Raw genomic sequence first — 22,738 nt, 5'->3', positions numbered from 1 at the left:
TCTAGATGGCAGGGGTGATGTCTGGGTTATGCATCTAAAAAAACACATTCTAAACTTTGAGTCTTTGGTTTTGTTTTTCCTGTTTTACTGCATAGGAGGAAGAAAGAAAAAAGCTCAAGGAATAGAACATCTATGACCCTGCCAACAATTGGTTTCCTGAGATAAGTTATAAAGGGGTTGTACAAAGGGGACACTTTTATTTAACACTGCTGTGTACAAAAAAAACAAAAACACTTAATGTTCCAGAAGCATAATTGAACAAAGACAAACAGATTCTAAAATTGCAATTTAATCTTGCATTCTAATTTATGTAACATATAATATAGGTACATAAATGTTTAAGTGACATGATACACAAGAGTGATCATACATCCTCTTTTTCCTGGATTCGCCTTGGTCTGGTCAATTTTTTCTTGCTGAAAGTCATAAAATGATCTAATTGCTGTGTTGGCTAACCCTAGACGAAGTTCTGTAAGATTTTCGTCCAGACTGTGGAACCAATGGTGTACATGTCTGTATGCTAGACACTGAACACTGTGGAGGGTTAATTTTTACTTCTTGTATATTTATTAATTGTGTTTTTTTTTTTTTTTTTCTCTATGTATGTGTTTTTGTATTGTACTATGGATCCCTCTGGGTCTGGAAATAAAGTTTATTATTATCATAGCATGCAGGCATTACACAATCGACTTACTTTGTCAAAACAGTCAAAACAAGGAAAATACACATATGTGAAGACTATATAGAGCACGTCAACAGAAAACCAAAATGTTGAAATCCTAGCCAGGACATGCCCAAGAAAAAGATGACATATGGCCATCCAACACAAGCAAGATGCTTTGTTTAGGTTCTATAATGATTAAATGACCTTTCCAAATATTATTACAAAAAAGTTTTTGACATGCTGAGGAAAACATGAAAAAAAAAAACACTTTTAAGTCACTGTTAAATGGTTAAGGCCTGTCTATTGGCTGTCTTTGGTTGTCCATCATGGATATCAATATAAGGGATGATGAGCAAAAACAATCCTTTCAAATGACAAATAACATGAAATTCTATTATATATTTATATATATATATATATATATATATATATATATATATATATATATATATATATATATATATATATATGAGCTGATGCTAAAGAAGTTAGTGATGTACTGTATCAGTCATTTAATTTGTATGTATGTTGATAAAAAAAAAAAAAAAAAAAAAAAGAGCTTTGTCCAATCATGAAATTAATAGGTACTGCAGACAATGAACTGACAAATAACCAGAAACCGAATGTTTCTTTCAAACTAATACATCATTCCAAATCACTGCAAACATTCAAAATGAAGAATCAATCATTTTATGAGTTGGAATGTATATCATCCCGTTTAAGGCAAAAAGCCTAAAATCAAATCTGCAAATACTACACATATCACCACAATCCAGAACAAATCATTCAGTACCAGGTAGCGGAATGAGAAGAATTTGCCTTAGAGCTGATAGTGCAGTAATATGTACAGGTTTGTTTTATGTTTGCATTATGTGTGACTGGAGGCCCATTTCTTCAGTCTCTCCCTTGAAAATATCCTTTGTTTACACAGCCTTGAACACGTACAAAGAGCCAAAACAGCCATGGGTGGAATATAAGACCAGAATATGAAAGGAAAACATTTTATTTACAGATTCTTGTTATTTAATTATAATTAAACATTTTTTATATGTTGCTAAAGGTTATTATATTTTAAAGATTGATATAAAATAAATTACAATTAAGTAAATCAATGTTTTCGGACAGTTAAGGATAGGAAATTTCCACAGAGATAAAGCATATCTTTGTGCACTTCATTTTTTTATAATGTATATTCCAGTGGAATGATTTAACTTTGAACATGTATAATCAAGGTTTATGGGAGTGTTGGAGCTAAAAATGGGTGAACCAGTCAGAATGGATGGTTTGAAAGTAATATCAACAGTAGCCTGTTTTACAACAAAGTAAATCCTCATAAAATGTGTTTCTGTATGATACTGGGAAGGCATTTGATTTAAATGATAGTTCACCCAAAAATGAAATTTGTTTATCTGATGTTTATCTGCTTACCCATAGGGCATCCAAGATGTAGGTGACTTTGTTTCTTCGGTAGAACACAAACTTAAGATGTTTAACTCAAAACGTTGCAGTCTATCAGTCTTATAATGAAAGTGGATGGGTATCAATGGTAGCTTTAAGAGTCAAAAAAACATACACAAACAAAACCAAATTGAACCCTGCGGCTAGTGATAATACATTGATGTGTAAAGACACAAAATGATCAATCTGTGAACTGAACTGTATTTATATAGATTTTTACCTCTGATTTTCACTGTAATGTCTAAACTGTCCTGAGTGTGTTCGCGTCTTCTTCAGCCTGCGCTAGTAATGTTACGTTCGTGAATGACTCGTTCTTATTGAACAAATCTTTTAGGTGAACAAATCGTTCTAGTTCACGTAATCCATTGACTCATTTCTTGTTCACTGAAATTCCTCCCTCCACAGCAGGGCGGCGCTATTAGCAGCGCATGCGTAGATCAGTGAACCAGATAGCTAACTAAATCTGTTAATGACTAATGACTTAATCTTGAGCCAATAGCCTTCAACTATGAGATGTGATTTGTCGAATGTAGTGAATGAATACGCCCCTCACTGAACGAGTTTCATTAGAGTCTGAACGAGATCAAAAGATCTTCCCATTCGTGAACTAAATGACAAATTGTACCCTACATGTTGTTCATGAATGAAATTAATTAGATGAATGAAGTGGTACATATCTCCTTTGTGAACTAAATGAATAAGAGTGTACCGGTTCAGTCGGCCATTTAGCATGTCGATCTCGATCAACAATCAGCAGAAAGCAGATGCAAAGCGCAGTTACTGTGCACATCCGCTTTTTTTATTCATATTGAGCATACGGAACATAAATCCAAATTTAAAAACCTTGTGCTTTATTCATGTGAACAACTTATTTATAATTTATTTCTTTAATAAGTAGATTATTCACACATTTCATTAAAGCTAAATAGTTTTTTGCCACAAGTAAATACCTTTGTTGACTTAACACTTTTTTGCCACCTGCTGAGTATTTATGTAATATGATGAAATGGTCACTGAATGAATCAGTGAACGAATCTGAACGAATAATTTTGTTGAACGAACTGAAAGTGGACGAATCTCTTGAAAGAATAAAAATTTCCACCACTAGCCTGCTCGTGGGGCCTCTTCTTCTTCTTGCTTTATGGCAGATCACAGACTTATAAGAGCATTACAGCCAGCTATCTGTCAAAAGGACCATTGACACTCCTAATTGAGATTGTAGATAGAGTGCCAATAGCCCATTTGACAGATAGATGGTGGTAATGCACTTATAAGTCTGCGATCCCCCATAAAGCAAGAAGAAGATGATGTCAGGGTTTACTGCACATGTGCAGATCAATATTGCATCTTTTTTCTCATGCTAAACAACAATATTTAATGTATCTGCATTAACGTAAGGGCAAGGTTTAGGCTTTTAATATGTAGAAGAAAAAAAAAAGATTATTGGTTTCCTGTAGCTGTATACTTCATAGCTTCAACCACAAATATAACACATAATTACTGTATTTGCATTACTGTAAGGGTAGGTTTAGACTTGTGGTAGGTGTAGATTTTAATAAACCATCATTTTACAGGTTGCATTTTTCGTTGTCGAATTGTACTACCCAATGTTTTAATGGAAAATCTGACAGGGTAGCACAAATCGACAGAACATCGGCTATTGAGAACACGCTCAGGACAGTTAGGACATTAATTTGGTTTTGTTTGTGTATGTTTTTTTTTTTTTTCGGACTCTCAAAGTGGTGATTCCCATCCACTTCCATTATCTTACTGAAAGACTGCAACGTTTTGAGTAAAAAAAATCTCAGTTTGTGTTCTACTGAAGAAACAAAGTCACCTACATCTTGGATGCACTGTGGGTAAGCAGATAAACATAACATTTTCATTTTTGGGTGAACTATCCTTTTAATGTATCTTTGGCCCTTGGCCTTATATTTAAAAGCAATAAGGACTTTGTGGAGCCTATGGCTTTAAAATAAATCTGCAAATTTCTGTTGCCACATACATTTGTCCAAAGTTGTCAGATTTAAAAAGGGATTGTCCCGTGACTCTAAAACCATGAAACAAAAAACCAAACCATAAAAACGTTGAACCGTGCCACCCCTAAATATAGGCCTATAAGATATGCCTTGTTTAAATATTTATTTGTAATTATATGTACATTGTATTATATGTACATTTATTTATTTATTTTTACACTACCCAAAACACTTTTTTTACAGTAAAATCATTTTCTCACATGGCAAGGTAACTTAATCCATTTTTAATTCTACATTTTTGCATTCTTCTTAAAACATCTGCCTTGTAGATTCAAACAGATAAACTGGACCACATAAGAACCTCACACTGAATTTTCTGCATCTTCAATATGGAGAAGATTTTCACATTTCTTTCAAACCTCTGCACCCACTGGCACTAACGTTCTCCCACATTATTCCTCGAAAAACTACTTGGCTGCTTCCTTCCCCATTGCTGTCCATCAAGGGTCCCTGTGTGTACCATTTGGTCAGGCTTACCTATGCACTTGATCTCGAAGCCCCGCGGTGGTTTGAGGGCTCTCCGTGTCCATCCTTCCCTCAGGACCTCCAAATGATCCTCCTTGCCTTGAATGAGCAGAACATGTTCATCTATCCAGCCCAAGAAGAAGGTCTCCGATATGGCGTCCGTGACTTTCTTATTCCAGAAGTGCTGCATGTTCTCCGCTTTGAAGTCGGCGAATATCTCATAGCCGGTGTGATGGTGCTGAAGCTTCTCCGTGACCGTGGCCGCCTCCTCCACGCTGACCCGCGACAGCACTATGGCCAGGGAATGGGGCGCTATCTGAAGGAACTTCTCCATTCTCGGCGCGTTTCACGCACAGGCCACGGCGCGGATTGCGAGCCTGTCCGATGCTTCGCGGCACTCACACGGTGTTTTATTGCGCACCTTATTGAATTTCCAAAACGAACACATTGCACCGTATTTCAGTTTATGTCCAGGAGCCGAGGCGCTGCGCGTGACGGTGGAGGGTCCACCAGCATGACACGCGAGAGAGACACCAATGTCATTTATTTATCAAACAAATAGCTCTTAAAACGTCGCGTTCTGTACGGTGCGCCCATAGCCCGATGCCAGCGGTCCGGTGGGCAATATTAACCAGGCACTGCACTGATGGGCAAAGAAGCTGAGCTGAGCTGAATGATCAATGGGTCTGTCCGTATTAATATATCTCAGCCTGCCTCTTTCCACACCTTTCCCGCGACATTCTGCGCATACGGCCGAGAGCAAGCGAGACCGATTCCTCCACCATCGAGGCCTCTTGAACGGTGGATTGATCGATCACTGCATTCATTGGTGATGTTTGCTGGCCATAAAGCCCAGGAGATGACTTCATCCCTTCTTATTTATGTCTTCATTAGTGCACTCCGTGGTTGCCTTCCAGTCGGTCTTGTACGTTACGGGGTGTTCATACAGACCGTACACTTTCTGATGTCACACCGTTGACTCGTCTCGGAGGCGTCGGGGTCTTATCCCTGACGCCTTGCGCCCGCTGTCCGGTGCTGCGGATTAGATTGGACGTGTCGACAGAGAGCGCGCGGATCACCAGATGTTTTCCTGACTCCACCTACAGGCGGCCTTCAAAACATCGCGAGTATAGTGCACGAGCCTCGCAACAGGTGAACACGGGGAAAGCAGAGCGAGAGCTGGCACTCGCAGATTAGTGCAATGCATTTTAACACTTTTTACGAAAGGAAATGATAGGGTGGACTTAAAAGAGGAGATAAAAGTTCAGGCTATATCTGTGTCCTATGTTTTACTTTATGTAACCGGCTCATTCATTGTATCCGGTGCATTTAGTTCTTGATGCAAAATGTCAAAATGTTGCATTTCAACCGAGTAAAATTATATTAGGCTGATTAAAAAGGGAAAATACGATTTTTATTTTACTACACACAATGCTTTGGGTCCAAAACAAAGGCCTACTTATTATATCTGTATTCATCTTGATTTATTTAGCTTATATTTAGTTATTAATCAGTAGTTTAATAAAATCATGGTTAATTGTCAATCCTTCAAGAAAATCATTCATGTAGGCCCACAGCATGCATTTCCTGAGCAGTAAGTTTAAGTTGAGCTTTATTATATATAGTAAACAAAGAAATGTACAGCGAAATTATAAGAAATGGACACTTGTTTAATGAAATATATACTTATTTTTCAAAAGGTTATCAGAAATATGTATAAAATAAAATCCAGAAGTAATTCATGGATTTCTTAAGCTTTATGTATTTTTCCACAACAGTATACTGTAGATATTTTGTTAGTTAGTCAGTGTTTATATGAAATGTATAGGTAAGGCCATTAATTTTGACATGGACTTTTTTTTATGATGTTTCATTTTTGTTTTTCAAAGGTTTTAAAGCTCAAAAGGCACTGAATAGAATCTCCTCAGCCACAACGTAGTAGGATATTAAATTTATTAAAAGAAATAAAGAATTCTTAGCCAACATTATTTAATTTTAGTTGAAATAGATAATTAAATTAAAAGCTTAAAAAAATTGTGGAAGTTGTGTATTTCTTCTAAATCATCAGTTCCTTTTTTTCTTTCTTTTTTTGAGGTAGGCAGTGTGAGATTGTGGATTGTTAAGAATTTGGCCTTGTTTGCATTTGTGTGAGGTTCATTTCTCTAAGGCCTTGATCAAATAACTTCTATACAGATAAGGGCACGCAAGCTTTGGTGTCAGCTTTCGGTTCCCAAGTTCCCAGAGTGTTTCCTCTTGTTTAGTTATCTGAGTATGACTAGAAAGAACAAGACTGAACCTTTTCAAATCCTGACCCAGGGTTGCAATTGTTTGGATAAAAAGGTATTTCTTCACACGCTCCTTCAAACCCAGGTAACTGCAGTATTGATGACAATGGAAATTAATTGCATTTCACACTAGATACTTATTAACTGACAGCTGAATTCTTACATCATTTGAAATTCCAAGTTAACAAATCCTGAATACTTTGTAACCCAGAATAAATATATATTGAAAACTAATGATCAACATTTGCAATGCTTAAATTAACTGGTGACCTAACGGCCTAATGTTTTGTAGTTTTACTCTATATATGATGCACTTTAACCCTGTTTTTTTTTTCTTCAGAGAATGCGATTTCTTCCAGCAGACAACTGTAAAATGAGCTGTAATTAAAAGCACTTTTTTTTTTTTTTGAAAAAAGTTAAATCTGAGCTCTGAGGCAAAACCAGTTGTGAATCACTTGTGCTTTTATGGTGACATCTGCTGGCAAGCAAGACTTTTATTTATATTGTCAAAGACTAGAATTGTATGATTTGATGTGGTCAGTGCTACCATGTGTTTCCTGGGCAGTTTCACAAGGGTATGCTTCTAAATTCAGATTTTTCTATATATGTCTGACCGCTGAAAATATATAATGTATGCAATTTTTCATTGAATTATATCCCATTCAAATAGAGATATTTCTAAGAACACCTCATGATAAAGCTGTAAAATATCACAGTTTAAACTTACCTCAACACAGCAAAAACTTTGAGTCACAATAACTTTTTTATTTTCTTTACGTTGTTAAGATTTTTTATTATTATTGGGCTTTCACAGAGTGAAATATAAACAAAATTAACAAAATTCTACTCTGTTCTAGCATAAGTCAAAATACCACTGTATCTTATACACCATTTATCACTGTATCTTGGACACCAATACTCATTCTTTATATGTACCATTTTCCACATTTAAGACTAGTACAAACAAAACAATGAAATAATGCAAATAAAATTTTAATTTAAAACTTTAGTCTTTTACAGGTTATCTGCAGTTTTCTAAGCTCAAATTTAAGACTTTTTAAGACCTGTACAAATAAAATGAATACCATATGAGCGAGGTAGGGCAATGTCTATGATAACATATTCAATGTATATGGCAACAAATTTAACTATAAAATGGCTTTAAAAAATGTTACGTGTTTTTTTTTACAGTTCAGATCTTTAAACCATTTCTAAGAAAAGAAGTCAAAAGTATAAATTATTGTATTAATTTTAATAATTACTAATCATTTAATTATATCTTTTTTTATTGTTTAGATTTTTATAATGCATTGTCTTTTTATCGATCCACCAGTTCACATTTACAACTCTGCGTGGACTGATTTTCACATTGGTCTGAACTAAAACAGTGGACGAGCTCATAGAAAATGCACATTCATTCTCAGGAGACGTATATTAAACGGCATAAATACAGTGGTTTCCTTGATAATGGTAGTACACAAAGCAGTGCAGTGCTCACATTTTATCAATTAAATCATAGCCTTTTGAAGTTTAATCATAAATTAAGCCATAATCGCAATTCTTGTCTGCCCGTCCCTAAATTTAAAACCTCTTTAAATCATAATTAAGACTTACTTGCACCAGTTAAGATTTTTAAAGGCCTTAAATTAGCTATTTAGGGACCCCCAGAAACCCTGCTTTTAGCTTCTTCAAATCATGTATGCTGCACACTTGGTGGCTGCTTCCCCTTCAGTATGAAGAAAAAAAGTTTAAGAAATAAAGAAAGGAAAAAACCTTTGGGTTTTGTAAAGAAATTCATGCATAGGCATGATTTATACTAAAAACAAGAACAAGCCTTTATATGCAAAGATTTGTGTCCATGCATTTGCCTGGTAGTGTATATATTACCCATGTGACACAAACAACAAGCAGATTAGAGACGTAACAAGCACTGATTTATTTAAATAGATGAAACTTAAAAGAATTTTTAACAAAAAAATAAAAATAAAAAAACATCACTCCAAAACAGTAACAAAGAAAATGAATTTGTTCTCTCACTGGAAGACATTTCAGAGGTGTGTTTTCATATATATATTTTCTAAAATGTGGAACAAAAGAACAAGAAATGCTAATAAAAGGTGTTGACAATGTTCATCAAACCCTGTGCTTTTTGATCACTTCCCCCATTTTTTAACACCATGTACTACCCAAGAACGGGTGACCTCCAACATGTATAAACTCTAGAGGCTTACCGAAATCAACAATTAAGAGAGAAAATAAAAAGCCTAGAAAAAGAACTCTTCGTTGTATTATTGACATTAATGGCAGTATCTTAAACATCTGTGTTGCCAGGGTTAATTACGTCTGTTGATCGTTTCCAAATGCAAAAGCAACAACAGCACCTGTTTGGAAACTTTTCAGCTAAGTGCATGAGGAGAACCTTTCAACATAAGTTAAACAAAAATCGCCAATCCCCACAAAGGCATATTTTCACTTAAACAATCTAGCGCATCTCCTGTAAGGCACTACCTGGACCGCCTATCCTTCTTGGCCCTGTCTGCACTTTTTTCCATAGTCTTTTCACTGTCACCCCTGCATTTTGGGCAATACCATTTCCCCTTGGGCTTGTAGGTCAGTCCAACACAGGAAAAATGGAACCACTCAATAGGACACTGCTCATTGTCGCAGCCAATCATCTCCCCATAGGACACCTGTTCACAGAGGCAGTAGGTGGGCTCATTGGGATCGATGGTGAACTCCACCGGTGATGCTTCTCGCTCTTGCTTGGCCTTGGAGCGCTTCTTCTTCTTCGCCGACTTGGACTTCTTCTCACGGGGCTGCGGCGGAGGCTCCTCGCCCAGGTCTTCCAGGGCTCCATTGGAACAAGTGTCACGGCTCTCGCTGTTGCGTTGACGCCTTGGTCGCCGCGCTGAAGAGCGTTCAGGCATAACGTTTGCCGAGGTGCTCGGAGGGTCATGCCTCACCTTCTCCGCAGGTCGCTCGGCGTCTCCCGGCTCCAAGAAACAAGGCGAGTGGGCCTCGATCTGACGCGAGCGGTTCTCCACCACCTCCATCATCTGTGTGACCACATGGATCTTCTCATCTCCCAGCTCCTGACTGCTGATGAGTGCCCGCTGCAATTGAATCTGCAGTCGCTTGCGCTGCCCGCTGTCAGTCTCCGTTTTGTACTTTTCATAGATCTCATCCACCTCCTTGAGGACCTCTGAGTGGCACAGAAAGCAGAGAAAGTGAGGAGGTGACGCATACTTCCAATCAAAATGTTAGAAAATTAAGGGAGGCAGCTTGTGCACGCCCAATAGATTTTACAAAGCCACATTTTAACATACTACAGTCGATTGTTTGCTGTTCGCATGCTAGGGTTGCTCTAGTGCTACCCCTGCCGCTGTGTAACAAAAACATACGAGCTGCCTACCTGCCCAAGCGTATGCTCCTCGGTAGGGTTTTTTTTATTATTATTTTTAACAATCATGAAATAACAACGTAAATTAATCATTTTCGTTGCATTTAAGTCATTTTGAACAGTAACCTTCATTTGCGAAGTGTGAAGTCGAACTCGAAGGCGTCGACATCGAGCTGTGGATGTTTCGGCTACATGCGAACAAAACACACGCCGACTGAAAGCACCATTACGTCGATACTATGGCAACTAAAGCGATGCGTTAAAAGAGCACAGCTAAACAACAGTAGAGAGTATGCACTAGTCAAAATGGCTGATCACTGGTTGTAGGATAGTGTTACTGGAACATACACAGCTGAATATGCCAAAGACCAAATACAACCCAAACACAGCGGGCGTGGACAGCTTTGGAAGCACTGATAAATGTTTCATAAAAATGTGTTCTATGTTATTGTGAGGGATCGAAACGAAGCCGGTCTACAGGGCGAAGTGCACACGATGTAAATGAACGTAAATATCCATCATATCGCGCTGGGACCATACACCAAATGTTTCGCTTACCTTGATACTTGGTGTCGATCTCTCGTAACAACGACACATTCCTCTGAATGTCCAAAGGCAGCGACTCGACACATTCCAAATAATCCTCCACGTAGTTGACAAGCTGCGCTTTTTCCACGTTTGGATAATGCCCTAACATGATGATAGTAATGCATCAAGCAGCTATGCGCCTTTTCGAGGAGAACTGCGGCTTAAAAAGAGGTGCTTTTCACTCATAGGTTCCTTTAAAATTGGATGGTAGTTGGCAACCTTGTGGAGAGCTACTCTTTCCGGACAAATTCAGTCGAGTCTTCTCTGGCTACGAGAGAACTCCTTCAAACAAAACTATCAGATGTGCGCATGCGTAGGATCAGCCCATAAAATGCATCCTCGGAAGGTTTAGCAAATGGAGGGTGGCGTTGCAGAGATGTGGGCGGATCGCGGGATCAGCTGGGCGCGTCCAGAGTTCGTATGGAACCGGAGGTTCGATTCATTAAAAGCGAGATCGAACCATAAGAACACAGCATAGACGTCAGCACCGTGTTAGCTGTATATTGTTGATGATGAGATGAAGTAATGGGTGGGGAATAAAACTTCTGTACAGAGAGCTATAAATTAATAGGGGCTAGGGACCACTGATGGAAAAAAAGGCCCCGAAACTCAAAGTTCAACTTAGATTTAAGATTTTAAGAATACTTTATTTGAGTTCTCAAAAGATGACAGAGCAATATAATCACAGACACGTAAATAAATATACATGTAAATATAACAGATACAGATGTATAATAAAAATATAAATATAATAAAATGTAAAAACAGTAGGGCAGTCAGTAAGACAAATAAAACATCCTAATGAATTCTTCATAATACATTTTTATCCTGTTTCCTAATATTTTATATAGCCAACAATCATCAATGATGCAAATGTATTTTGGTATGTTATAAACGCCACTTATAAATTATTTTAATCAAGGAATTTTGCCATCAGTGATAAATAGCTAATCTATTTTAGAATGGTAAGAATGAAATCCCCTGAAAAATCAGCTCTCGGGAACACATAGACACAGGTTGGCATAAGTGACACCTTCAACGTGTGTTCAACAAATTAAAATATGGTGACATGCCAATCAGCTAATCAACTCAAAACACCTGCAAAGCCTTCAAAATGGTCTCTCAGTTTGGTTCACTAGCCTACACAATCATGGGGAAGACTGCTGATCTGACAGTTGTTCAAAAGACAATCGTTGACACCCTTCACAAGGAGGGCAAACCACAAACATTCACTGCCAAAAAAGCTGGCTGTTCACAGAGTGCTGTATCAGAGCATGTTAACAGAAAGTTGAGTTGAAGGAGAAAGTGGGGAAGAAAAAGATGCACAACCAACCAAGAGAACCACAACCTCAAGCAAAATCGATTCAAGAATTTAAGTGAACTTCACAAAGAATGGACTGAGGCTGGGGTCAAAGCATACAGACATGTCAAGGAATTTGGCTACAGTTGTCATATTCCTCTTGTTAAATGTACAGGTTGTAGGACCCGCCACGAGAGGAGCGCTCTATTAAAACAATAACAATCGTGTGGTTTGATGACGCTAAAAAGGTGCGTTGGATGATGGGATTTGTTGTCTTCTACTCAACCGCTGACGGCCATCAATCAGACAGAAATATAAATCATGGATTTAACGGATGAGGTAAAGTTTTATAAATGTTGTGCTTGATGTCAGAATTTTCAAATGCGAGTTCAATGATTTGCGTGAGTAGATTACATACAAAGTCAATGCAAAGACGTGATTAGACTATGGATCAGACGCGTCCTCGCGCGAGTCTAGAGATGCGATGCCCTGCGTTTGACCTGTATGCCGCATAATACTAATGTTGTTGGTTGTTATAATAGCATACGTTTTCTGTAAAGATACGAATCAAAACAACTCATCTGTCGAGTAAAACACAAGTTTACAGGAGCTGTCCTTGTTGACAGAACCAGCGGCAGACGGTAAACAGCAATTATGTTCCATAAATAAGTAACACAATCCACCATAAAACATTCAAGAAGTAGTAAATAAGGAACTGCTTAAAGCAAGCTAGTGGTTTGCTGGACGCTTGACACTACTTCCGCATTTGTCCACAACTCTGTTGTCATGTGGTTTCTACGTCAGTAAAGGCGGTAACAAAGGGTAACTAACATCATTGACAGACGACTGCACTGCCCTGTGTCACTGTTTAGAATGGGAATTTACAAGTAGTTAAAAACATTAGAGATATTGTTAGTAATCAGCTGGACAAAATATATAAAACTAGCGTAGTGGTTTTTGGACATTTTACTGCAAATATCTTACACATTGTACCTTTAAGCCTCTCTTGAACCATAGACAACGTCAGAGGTGTCTTACCTGGGCTAGGGAGAAGAATAACTGGACTGTTGCCCAGTGGTCCAAAGTCCTCTTTTCAGATGAGAGCAAGTTTTGTATTTCATTTGGAAACCAAGGTCCTAGAGTCTGGAGGAAGGGTGGATAAGCTCATAGCCCAAGTTGCTTGAAGTACTTGAAGTTTCCACAGTCTGTGATTATTTGGGGTGCAATGTCATCTGCTGGTATTGGTCCATTGGCCTTTTTTGGAAACCAAAGCCACTGCACCCGTTTACCAAGAAATTTTGGAGCACTTTTTGTTTCCTTCTGCAGACCAGCTTTTTGAAGATGCTGATTTCATTTTCCAGCAGGATTTGGCACCTGCCCACACTGCCAAAAGCACAAAAAGTTGGTTAAATGACCATGGTGTTGGTGTGCTTGACTGGCCAGCAAACCCACCAGACCTGAACCCTGTAGATAATTTCTGGAGTATTTTCTGGTGGTATATTGGGCTTCTATACCACCTCAGAAGTACCACAAACTGATCACCTCCATTCCACGAATTGTGGCAGTAATTAAAGCAAAAGGAGCCCATACCAAGTATTGAGTACATGTACAGTAAATTAACATACTTTCCAAAAAAGGCTAACTTTTTTCTAAATACTAACAATTCACTAAAAAAACATTTGTAAAAAAAATTTTAATTGGTAAATTTGCGAAAACAAAAAAACAAGAAAAAAAACATTGTGGATAATTCAAGACCAGAGCTTTTATAAGGTATGTGTAAATGAGTTACAGAGACATTTTATTTTGTGTATGTTCATTAAATAAATATTGTGTCGGTCTGTTTGTGTGTGTGTGTTTATATATATATATATATATTATAAGTTAAAATCTTAGGTACAATTAGTAAAAGTTTAATTTAATTTGTTCTCCATTAATCCCATCCAAGTGCAAACACAGTAAAAAAAAAGGCTTCTTTATGTACAGCAGCGATACTATATAGCACCTTAACCACCCCAAAGAACCGCTGAAGAACCACTGAAGAACCATGCAGGGGATTAACAGGTTCTTTATAAGGTGGTGCTATATAGCAGTGGTCCCCAACCCCCGGGCCGCAGACCGGTACCGGTCCGTGTGTCATTTGGTACCGGGCCGCACAAGAAGGAATAAATAATTTACATTAAAGCTGCAGTTGGTAACTTTTTGCACTCGCGTCTGGCGGAAGAACATTGTAGCCGGAGCTACTTCTCTCTGTTTACATCTATTGCGAGTCACGCAGGTACTGTGCTACTCTGTAGAGTTGCCGACCCCAACCAGACTAAAATAGTCTGAATATAAACACTTATTAAAAGTGTACCGTAGTGATTCAGGATAAGACAAAAACACGGTTTGGAAAATGGATTCATGATGTACTCGCTCAACACAAAACAACACTGTGGCACAGCCTTGCGCTGACTGGACCAGAAGAGCCGTGAGCGGTGGATTTTTGCAAAACAAATAACAAGGAGGTGGAAGTGTGCTGAGCCATAACGATCTTTTATTTTGGAAAAAGGCCATATGCTCTTTGTTTTTTTCATGGATTTTATATTCGTTTTTTTGTGGTGCATCTTATTTTTTAGGCATGTTTAAACGTCACCATAGTGACCATAATCAGTGAAAAAAAAGTGGGTTAGTGGGCAGAGAGGATGTTATCCATGTTATGTTGTTGGCACGATGTTAAAAGGACGCTGCTAAATAAAGTTTTAAACGAATACACAGTGGATTCATGTTTATTATTATATTTACAATATACCACAGTTTTTATGCCAGTCGTATCATTTTATTTTGTATTTATCCATCACACCATAAAGCCCGGTCCGTGAAACTTTTGTCTGACATTAAACCGGTCCTTGGTGCTAAAAAGGTTGGGGACCACTGCTCTGTAGCACTTAAACCTCCCCAAAGAACCGCCGATTAACCTTTTTTTTTAGAGTGTGTATCTATTGCTTTCACTCATTTGATCCAGTTGTATAATTGTTTTGAGCCTATGAGCGTGTGAGAAATAACAGAAGTGAGAGAAAAGTGAAATATAATTTTAGTGAAAAGTGAAATTTTAATTTTTCTTACTTAAACGCATGCATTCACTAAAGAAGTCCTTTATTCTCCCCCCGGAGCCGTGTGAGGCACGTTTTATTATGAATGCTATCGCTTTATTTGACAACTTGTGAACTCTTCAACTATAACACCCACTGACTGCAATGATAGTGCTAGGAATAGCCAGGACAATTTTTAATATAACTCTGACTGGATTTGTTCGAAAGAAGAAAGTCATATACACCTAGGATGCTTCGAGGGTGAGTAAAACACAAGCTAATATTCATTTTTGGGTGAACTAACCCTTTAAGTGCACTTCTTTTTCACAAGGGAATGCATTATATCAGCTGACCAGCAGGTTGTGCAAGCGGGTGTTGACCATAGACTGTGGTGCTGACGAAGACCAAAGCAAAAGGTAGTGCAAGCCATTCATTCACAAAAAACTAATTTGCATAAATGGAGCAAGCATTAAGTATATGTTATTATTATCAGGGCCAGACTATGTGTCGAAAAGCTGATTAAGACAAAAACTGCTTTTATGTTTAAAGCTGCAGTCCGTAAATTTTGCATATTTGTCGCCATCTACGTTAAAAACCTGGAATTGCAGTTCTTTTGCGGAATTATATTCCATGCGTGGGTGTGATCCAGCGCGGATGAATCTGTTTTGAGCTGAATGTGTAACTGTCAGTCACCGCGGTGTGGATATTCACCGTACTTAGTAATCACAGATTCTACCCTACGTCTTGGAATATATGACCCAAATAACAATTTTCACCATATATTGTCTTCTGAACAAGTAAGTAACATGTCTGCCATGCTTTATTTTTATGCCAACCGAGTTAAAAAGCATTACGATAACTTAATCTAACGATCAATTAGCTCATAACACATCAAACCCTGCAAATTATTATTATTATTATTATTTATGCTCAAATTATTAATGTTAACAACATCAGCATTGTGTGGTTATGAGTATAATGTGTATTAGCATGTAGATTTCAATTTCTGTACAGTGTCTTTAATTGTCTCATCATTTGAATTTCATTATTTTAACCCGAAAAGCAACTGTTCTAATCGAACTGATTGTCTTTTAAACCCAGGCTATCTGTAATTAGAAACCCATTTAAAACTGGAATAAAATGTAATTTAATTCACATGTGTTTCGTATAATTATTCTTGATTATTTCTTGACATTTAATTACAGCTGCTGTGGCTATAAATAAACGATCCGCCACCTGCAGGATCCTCACCATAGACTGTATGAAAACATGTCTAGTAGCCGGGACAACAACTTTACTACATATGTGATGTAATGACGCAAGTAATTTCCCGCGAAAACCTACCCGTACCGAATTAGAAAACTTACTATTAAATTAATCGTTGTGAATCGGGCTAAAGTAAGGCGATAGTTTCTAACACTGACTGGTTATGTACTTGCTCAAATATTGATTTTGGATCATTTTTAACCCCAAAAAGTTACGGACTGCAGTTTTAATTTGTGCCAACTGTATTGTGAGTGAAAAGTCTGATGAAACACGACTGTAACGTAACACTTTTAAAACGAAAAAGACATTATTCAGTCATTATTCAGTAATATATTTCATAATCAAAGTCTTGTGTTTTGAAGCAAGCTGTATTATTTAAATTTACCCCACAGACATTTTAAACTGAAATAATATAAACTTATCATCCAAGAATGCATAACGTTAGATATATTTAAAATAACATAAATGCTACCAAACGAGCATTTTAATTCATGTTACAATTACATTTAACAGTTACTTATATTTACATTACTGCACCAAAGATTATCAAAACGAATACTGAAGCATTCTTACTTGAGTTGCAACGCTTTTGATGTCCCGAACAACAACAAAAAATTCCTTGTGAAGGTGTAAAGTATATATGCCTACTGTTCCAAGCTTAAGTTGTGGCTCCGCCTACAGAGAGAAATTAGCAAATAAGCATTTGCACACCTTTAGCGTCGCCAGTCCAAATAGGGCTCGCTGCAGCCTGCGGTGGACATCCAACCCCGCCCACATCCACGTGTGACGTAGGACACCACGCCCATCCCCTATACGACCCCGCCCATGCCCGAGTGTGACGTCAAAGCCACGCCCATGTCAAATAAGTCACCCGCTGCCTTAGAATCTGCGGAACATATCGTGTTCTAGAAATGACGTCACAATGAAAGTAAGAATAAAATAGCCTGCAACTCTTATTATTACTTCATTTGCGATTTTGATCATCATCAACTGCATGCATTCATTCTTATAACTTTTCACTTGTTACAAATTGCTTTTTGGTCATCTACAACTTTGCTCATCAGCAGTTTAAAGAACAGCAGTTAAAAAATAAGATTGAAAAATCAAATATCACACTGCAAAAAAGCTGAGAATTGTGGTCAAGTGTACAATTTCCAACCATGTACAGCACCACATTATTCCAGCGAAGCGGTGGAAACCCATTCACCACTCCCACCTCAACACAACCTGTTTCTGAAGTGGATGAGGTGAAAAGAGGAAAAACGAAGACGAAATTAAAAAAGATTAAGAGGGTTTGGAAGGCACTATTTGGTAATAGGGGAGCTGGTGAAAAATACACAGAGAAGACAAGCTCATCTGAGGGTGAGAAAAAAGATCAGGGAGCTGATGCAGCTGTGCTACAGTCTAGGAGAAACACCAATAGTAAGTTACATGACCAAGTTATGAGAATATAAAATGCATTTATTTGCTTAAGTCTGTCCAGGACTATATACTTATTTTTTAGTTCATGAGCACCTAAAAAAATAAGTCACAGTGAAAAATTTAGGGTCATGTTACATCATACAAAATACTTTTGCTCAAACATTGAAAAACAAAACTGTGTGTTTGATACATGGCACATGAAAATAGATGCTGTCACATTTTCATAGCCATTTTCAGCCTTGAATGAATCAGTCTATGATCTTGAAGAACAATTTTCATTAAAAAAATATTAACAGATCAATAGTCTATGAAAGAACGTTCAAATATGAATAAGAAAATATATGATTAAACTTGAAAGGCATTACTTTTTTTATTTAGTATACAGTATTTAGTATATTTAGTATGTATTTAATAAATAAATTTTTAGTATACACTCAAAGGTATTTTAAATATCTGTTAAGCATTAATGTATTTATAATGTCAATTATGGTATGTTAATGTTATATGAAACATTAATAAATATTAATGTTATATGAAAGTTGTTATAAAGTGTATTGGGAAGACATCACTTGCATGCTGAAGTAATTTTTCACTTGCACATGAGAATGAAAATGCTTGCACTATAGAGCACTGCCGAGCATCAGAAAAAATGACTTCATAGTTAATAGCTAGTGTACTTGCAGTAATATGAGTAGGCGCTAAGAAGAGGATGTCATATCGTATTTATCTTATATTCATAATAATGGCTAATGTCATTCCTCTTTAGACCAGATTTCCAGTGTCCAAGGCCTCCTTCAAGATGTGGCCTGCACTGAGCTTGCCTCTGATGTGGATAGGGCGAAAGGAGGAAGAAAGAAGGAGAAATGTGAAAAGTCGATTTGGAAGGTACTTTTTGGTTGTATGAGACCTAGTAAAAAAGTCCTCCAAACTCCACCCTGCACTGTGGTCGCCCAGAATGTTGACACCCTCCAAGCTCCAGGCCACACCATCAACAACCAGAGTGTTGATGCCAAACAAACTCCAGTCCAAGTCGAGTCTGACTGGAGTGTTGAGGCCCAACAAGCTCCAGCCCAACAAGCTCCAGCCCAGGTCGAGTCTGAGTGGAGTGCTGATGCCCAACAAGCTCCAGCCCAGGTCGAGTCTGAGTGGAGTGCTGATGCCCAACAAGCTCCAGCCCAACAAGCTCCAGCCCAGGTCGAGTCTGACTGGAGTGTTGATGCCCAACAACCTCCAGCCCAGGTCGAGTCTGACTGGAGTGTTGACGCTCAACAAGCTCCAGCCCAACAAGCTCCAGCCCAGGTCGAGTCTGACTGGAGTGTTGATGCCCAACAACCTCCAGCCCAGGTCGAGTCTGACTGGAGTGTTGACGCTCAACAAGCTCCAGCCCACCAAGCTCCAGCCCAGGTCGAGTCTGACTGGAGTGTTGATGCCCAACAACCTCCAGCCCAGGTCGAGTCTGACTGGAGTGTTGACGCTCAACAAGCTCCAGCCCACCAAGCTCCAGCCCAGGTCGAGTCTGACTGGAGTGTTGATGCCCAACAAGCTCCAGCCCAGGTCGAGTCTGACTGGAGTGTTGATGCCCAACAAGCTCCAGCCCAGGTCGAGTCTGACTGGAGTCTTGATGCCCAACAAGCTCCAGCCCAACAAGCTCCAGCCCAGGTCGAGTCTGACTGGAGTCTTGAAGCCCAACAAGCTCCAGCCCGGGTCGAGTCTGACTGGAGTGTGGATGCCCAACAAGCTCCAGCCCAACAAGCTCCAGCCCAGGTCGAGTCTGACTGGAGTGTTGACGCTCAACAAGCTCCAGCCCAACAAGCTCCAGCCCAGGTCGAGTCTGACTGGAGTGTTGACGCTCAACAAGCTCCAGCCCAACAAGCTCCAGCCCAGGTCGAGTCTGACTGGAGTGTTGACGCTCAACAAGCTCCAGCCCAGGTCGAGTCTGACTGGAGTGTTGACGCTCAACAAGCTCCAGCCCAGGTCGAGTCTGAATGGACTGTTGACGCTCAACAAGCTCCAGCCCGCCAAGCTCCAGCCCAGGTCGAGTCTGACTGGAGTGTTGATGCCCAACAAGCTCCAGCCCAGGTCGAGTCTGACTGGAGTGTTGATGCCCAACAAGCTCCAGCCCAACAAGCTCCAGCCCAGGTTGAGTCTGACTGGAGTGTTGATGCCCAACAAGCTCCAGCCCAGGTCGAGTATGAGTGGAGTACTGATGCCCAACAAGCTCCAGCCCAACAAGCTCCAGCCCAGGTCGAGTCTGACTGGAGTGTTGATGCACTCCAAGGTCCAGTACCTGCTGTGTCTGACTGGAGTGCGGACATCCTACAAACTCCAGGCCACACCAAGTCTTTATTTGATCCTTGCTCAGGTATGAATCAGCCTTTCATTTGCACTTTGGAAATGTATACTTAATAACTGATTTTTATGTGGTAATTGATGAATAAGAATTTGAAGTTCTTATGGAAAAAAACTGTTTTGATAATTTTGTTTTACTTCTAATTAAAATATCCAAATTAATTTTTATTAATTTGATCTGATAAAACTGCATGTGTAAATTATATAAGATGAGAGAAATTTGTTTGACAGTTTTTTGTTAAATAAATATAAACTTTGTTGGACATGGCTTGATTTTTAATGTCAAATATTTATCTTTTATAGACATCTTTTCCTACTATGAAGTCGGCAATATGCTGGGTCAAGGAGGATTTGGAGCCGTCTATGAAGGGAGGCGTGTGAAGGATGGCCTTGAGGTATCATGTTTTATTTATTCACTACTTTTTTACCTAGCCAGTAATATCTTATCTTCATCCTTTTGCATTTGGTGCAAGTCCTTCTAGTGTATCTTATGTTTTTACATTTTTGCTTGGAATTTATATTCACAAAACTTTACATACCTGTTCAGGAATAATGATTTCAATGATATGACCTCTACACATGTTAATTATAAATATTTATCATACAAATTCTTCTTCTGTTTTGTTGATCAGGTGGCAGTGAAATTTGTCAAGAAAACAGAGCATATGCACTACATCAGCTTTGTAAGTAGACAGTGCTTTCTATATTTTTTCCCTTGAGTGGCTGTTTTCAGTATTTGGGAATCCACCTCTGTTTAACCATCTTAAAACTGGGTTTCCTTTCAGCCTGAACCTCTTCCACTGGAGGTAGCTCTTTTAATCCTCGTAAATGAAGGCCCCAGAGTTCCCCAGATAATCCAGCTGCTGGACTGGACGGATGTGGGTGAATACTGCATCATGATTCTGGAGCGGCCTATTCCTTGCGAGGACTTGTTTGATTTTGTGCAGCGTCATGGAGGAAGAATCGACGAGGAGTTGGCTCGGGTTGTCATGCAGCAGACAACACAAGCCGCTTACATGAGCTGCCAACGTGGAGTGCTCCACCGAGACATCAAAAAGGAAAACATTCTGATCAACAAGGACACCCTAGAAGTCAAACTAATTGACTTTGGGTGTGGCGACCTCCTTCAAAGGGCACCCTATACTACATTCAGGGGTATGTATTGAAGCCATGGAATAGGAATCACTCAAGTACCATGCTAATGGGCACCTAGACAAAATGCTGTGGTAATGCAATGCACATAACACAAAATCTCTTTTTCTGACAGGCACACGAATGTACTGTCCACCCGAATTCATATCAGAGGGCAAGTACCACGGGGAGCCAGCGACGGTATATTCATTGGGAGTGCTCTTGTTCTCGCTGGTATGCGGGACATTTCCAGATAACACCGACCTGATTATGATCAATCGGAACCGTTGGTGTATAGCTGGCTTATCACTAGGTAAGAACTTCATGACAGCAAAGAAAGCTGATTGTAATTCTAAATTATACAAAAGAGAAGAAGAAAACATGAGAGGCAAAAGAATAATAGTAATTAATGCAGGATTTTTCTGTCCAGATTTCTAACATCCAGACCTGTCTAGTTGTACAGTTTAGAATAATGAAGCTAAAAGTAATAATCAGTCTCTCTTATCTTTCTGCAGAGTGCTGCCAACTGATCTGCTCTTGCCTGCAGCGTGAGCCAGCAGAGCGACTCGATTTGGCCAAGATTCTGCACCATGAATGGTTTAAGGTACTGAATTAAATTATTTACAAAGTAAAAAAAAAGAGGTTATTATAAATTGTAAAGATTCTGAAATCCTTTTGTGTGGTATGTAGCCTATCCTTGTACATATATAGATGATAATTTGCAACAGTAGGAAGACACTCCAGTTTCCAAATTAAAATTTAAAAAATAATAATCCTGATTTTTTTTCTCCTTTATTTCAGGGCTCAGATATGAAGAAATTCGGCAAATAGTGGCCGTGTTCCCTGTCACAGCCAGCCCAGGCGTTGTCATCTACTGACAGTTCATCATGACCCAGAGCTCCATTTCCATTCTTGCATACTCAGTGAAAAACTGTTGTTGTTGTTGTTTAGTTTTTTTGAATGGTCTTATAATCTTTTATCTTGTATGGTCTTATTATATATTATATTACATCAATAAAAAGACAGTGCTCTAAAAACAGTTTTTCAATGAATACATTAATTAATGAAAATTTACACTGAACATAAATACCTAAAGTAAAACAACATCGAAACCATTATGTGTATAGTTCGGTGGAGTGGAGTGTCAGTTTCTCAGATCGTAGGACATGACATTATCTAAAATACACAATTGAGTTTAGAGTTATGGTATAACTCTTTCATTTTCTAAAATATCTTTTTTACAGTACTGAAATAAAAGCTAACCTTCTTAAAGCTTATTGTTGAATTTCAATGTATCTGCGCC

The 22,738-nt window shown here is 38.6% G+C and overlaps 3 protein-coding genes across 4 annotated transcripts in view; 1 reads left to right on the top strand and 2 right to left on the bottom strand.

The window, feature by feature from the left end:
• Nucleotides 1–5,819, bottom strand: part of LOC113078943 (storkhead-box protein 2-like) — a 47,116-nt gene extending 41,297 nt beyond the window's left edge. Inside the window, exon 1 of the mRNA XM_026251190.1 lies at nucleotides 4,639–5,819. Coding sequence (XP_026106975.1) covers nucleotides 4,639–4,960 — 322 coding nt within the window. The 5' untranslated portion in view covers nucleotides 4,961–5,819. The remainder of the gene's footprint in view (nucleotides 1–4,638) is intronic.
• Nucleotides 5,820–8,823: 3,004 nt separating this feature from the next.
• LOC113078770 (inhibitor of growth protein 2-like) lies at nucleotides 8,824–11,211 on the bottom strand. 2 transcript variants are annotated; one of them, XM_026251099.1, is made up of 2 exons: nucleotides 10,870–11,211; nucleotides 8,824–10,113 (listed from the first exon to the last, which is right to left on the bottom strand). In XM_026251099.1, exons 1-2 carry the CDS (start codon nucleotides 11,006–11,008, stop codon nucleotides 9,416–9,418), a joined length of 837 nt encoding a protein of 278 aa, XP_026106884.1. In that variant the 5' UTR covers nucleotides 11,009–11,211; the 3' UTR covers nucleotides 8,824–9,415. The 2 variants fall into 2 exon arrangements, with proteins under 2 accessions (XP_026106884.1, XP_026106945.1); XM_026251160.1 differs by lacking the exon at nucleotides 10,870–11,211 and adding an exon at nucleotides 10,438–10,573.
• Nucleotides 11,212–17,524: 6,313 nt separating this feature from the next.
• LOC113078663 (fibrous sheath CABYR-binding protein-like) lies at nucleotides 17,525–22,455 on the top strand. The gene is made up of 8 exons (XM_026251028.1): nucleotides 17,525–17,955; nucleotides 18,722–20,317; nucleotides 20,608–20,699; nucleotides 20,937–20,987; nucleotides 21,090–21,459; nucleotides 21,572–21,748; nucleotides 21,951–22,039; nucleotides 22,237–22,455. Exons 1-8 carry the CDS (start codon nucleotides 17,694–17,696, stop codon nucleotides 22,264–22,266), a joined length of 2,667 nt encoding a protein of 888 aa, XP_026106813.1. The 5' UTR covers nucleotides 17,525–17,693; the 3' UTR covers nucleotides 22,267–22,455.
• The last annotated feature ends 283 nt before the right edge of the window (nucleotides 22,456–22,738 follow it).

The sequence above is a fragment of the Carassius auratus genome, chromosome 1, assembly GCF_003368295.1.
Source record: "Carassius auratus strain Wakin chromosome 1, ASM336829v1, whole genome shotgun sequence".
NCBI lineage: Eukaryota > Metazoa > Chordata > Actinopteri > Cypriniformes > Cyprinidae > Carassius > Carassius auratus.
This window is presented reverse-complemented; position numbering and strand designations above follow the sequence as displayed.

Bases quoted from the DNA above. Each gene is read 5' to 3' on its own strand.
- LOC113078770 (XM_026251099.1), bottom strand. From the start codon at position 11,008: ATGTTAGGGCATTATCCAAACGTGGAAAAAGCGCAGCTTGTCAACTAC. The intron at 10,114-10,869 runs GTAAGCGAAACA...TGTGCCACTCAG, and splicing joins GATCGACACCAAGTATCAAG to AGGTCCTCAAGGAGGTGGAT.
- LOC113078663 (XM_026251028.1), top strand. From the start codon at position 17,694: ATGTACAGCACCACATTATTCCAGCGAAGCGGTGGAAACCCATTCACC. The intron at 20,318-20,607 runs GTATGAATCAGC...TATCTTTTATAG, and splicing joins TTTATTTGATCCTTGCTCAG to ACATCTTTTCCTACTATGAA. The intron at 22,040-22,236 runs GTACTGAATTAA...CCTTTATTTCAG, and splicing joins TGCACCATGAATGGTTTAAG to GGCTCAGATATGAAGAAATT.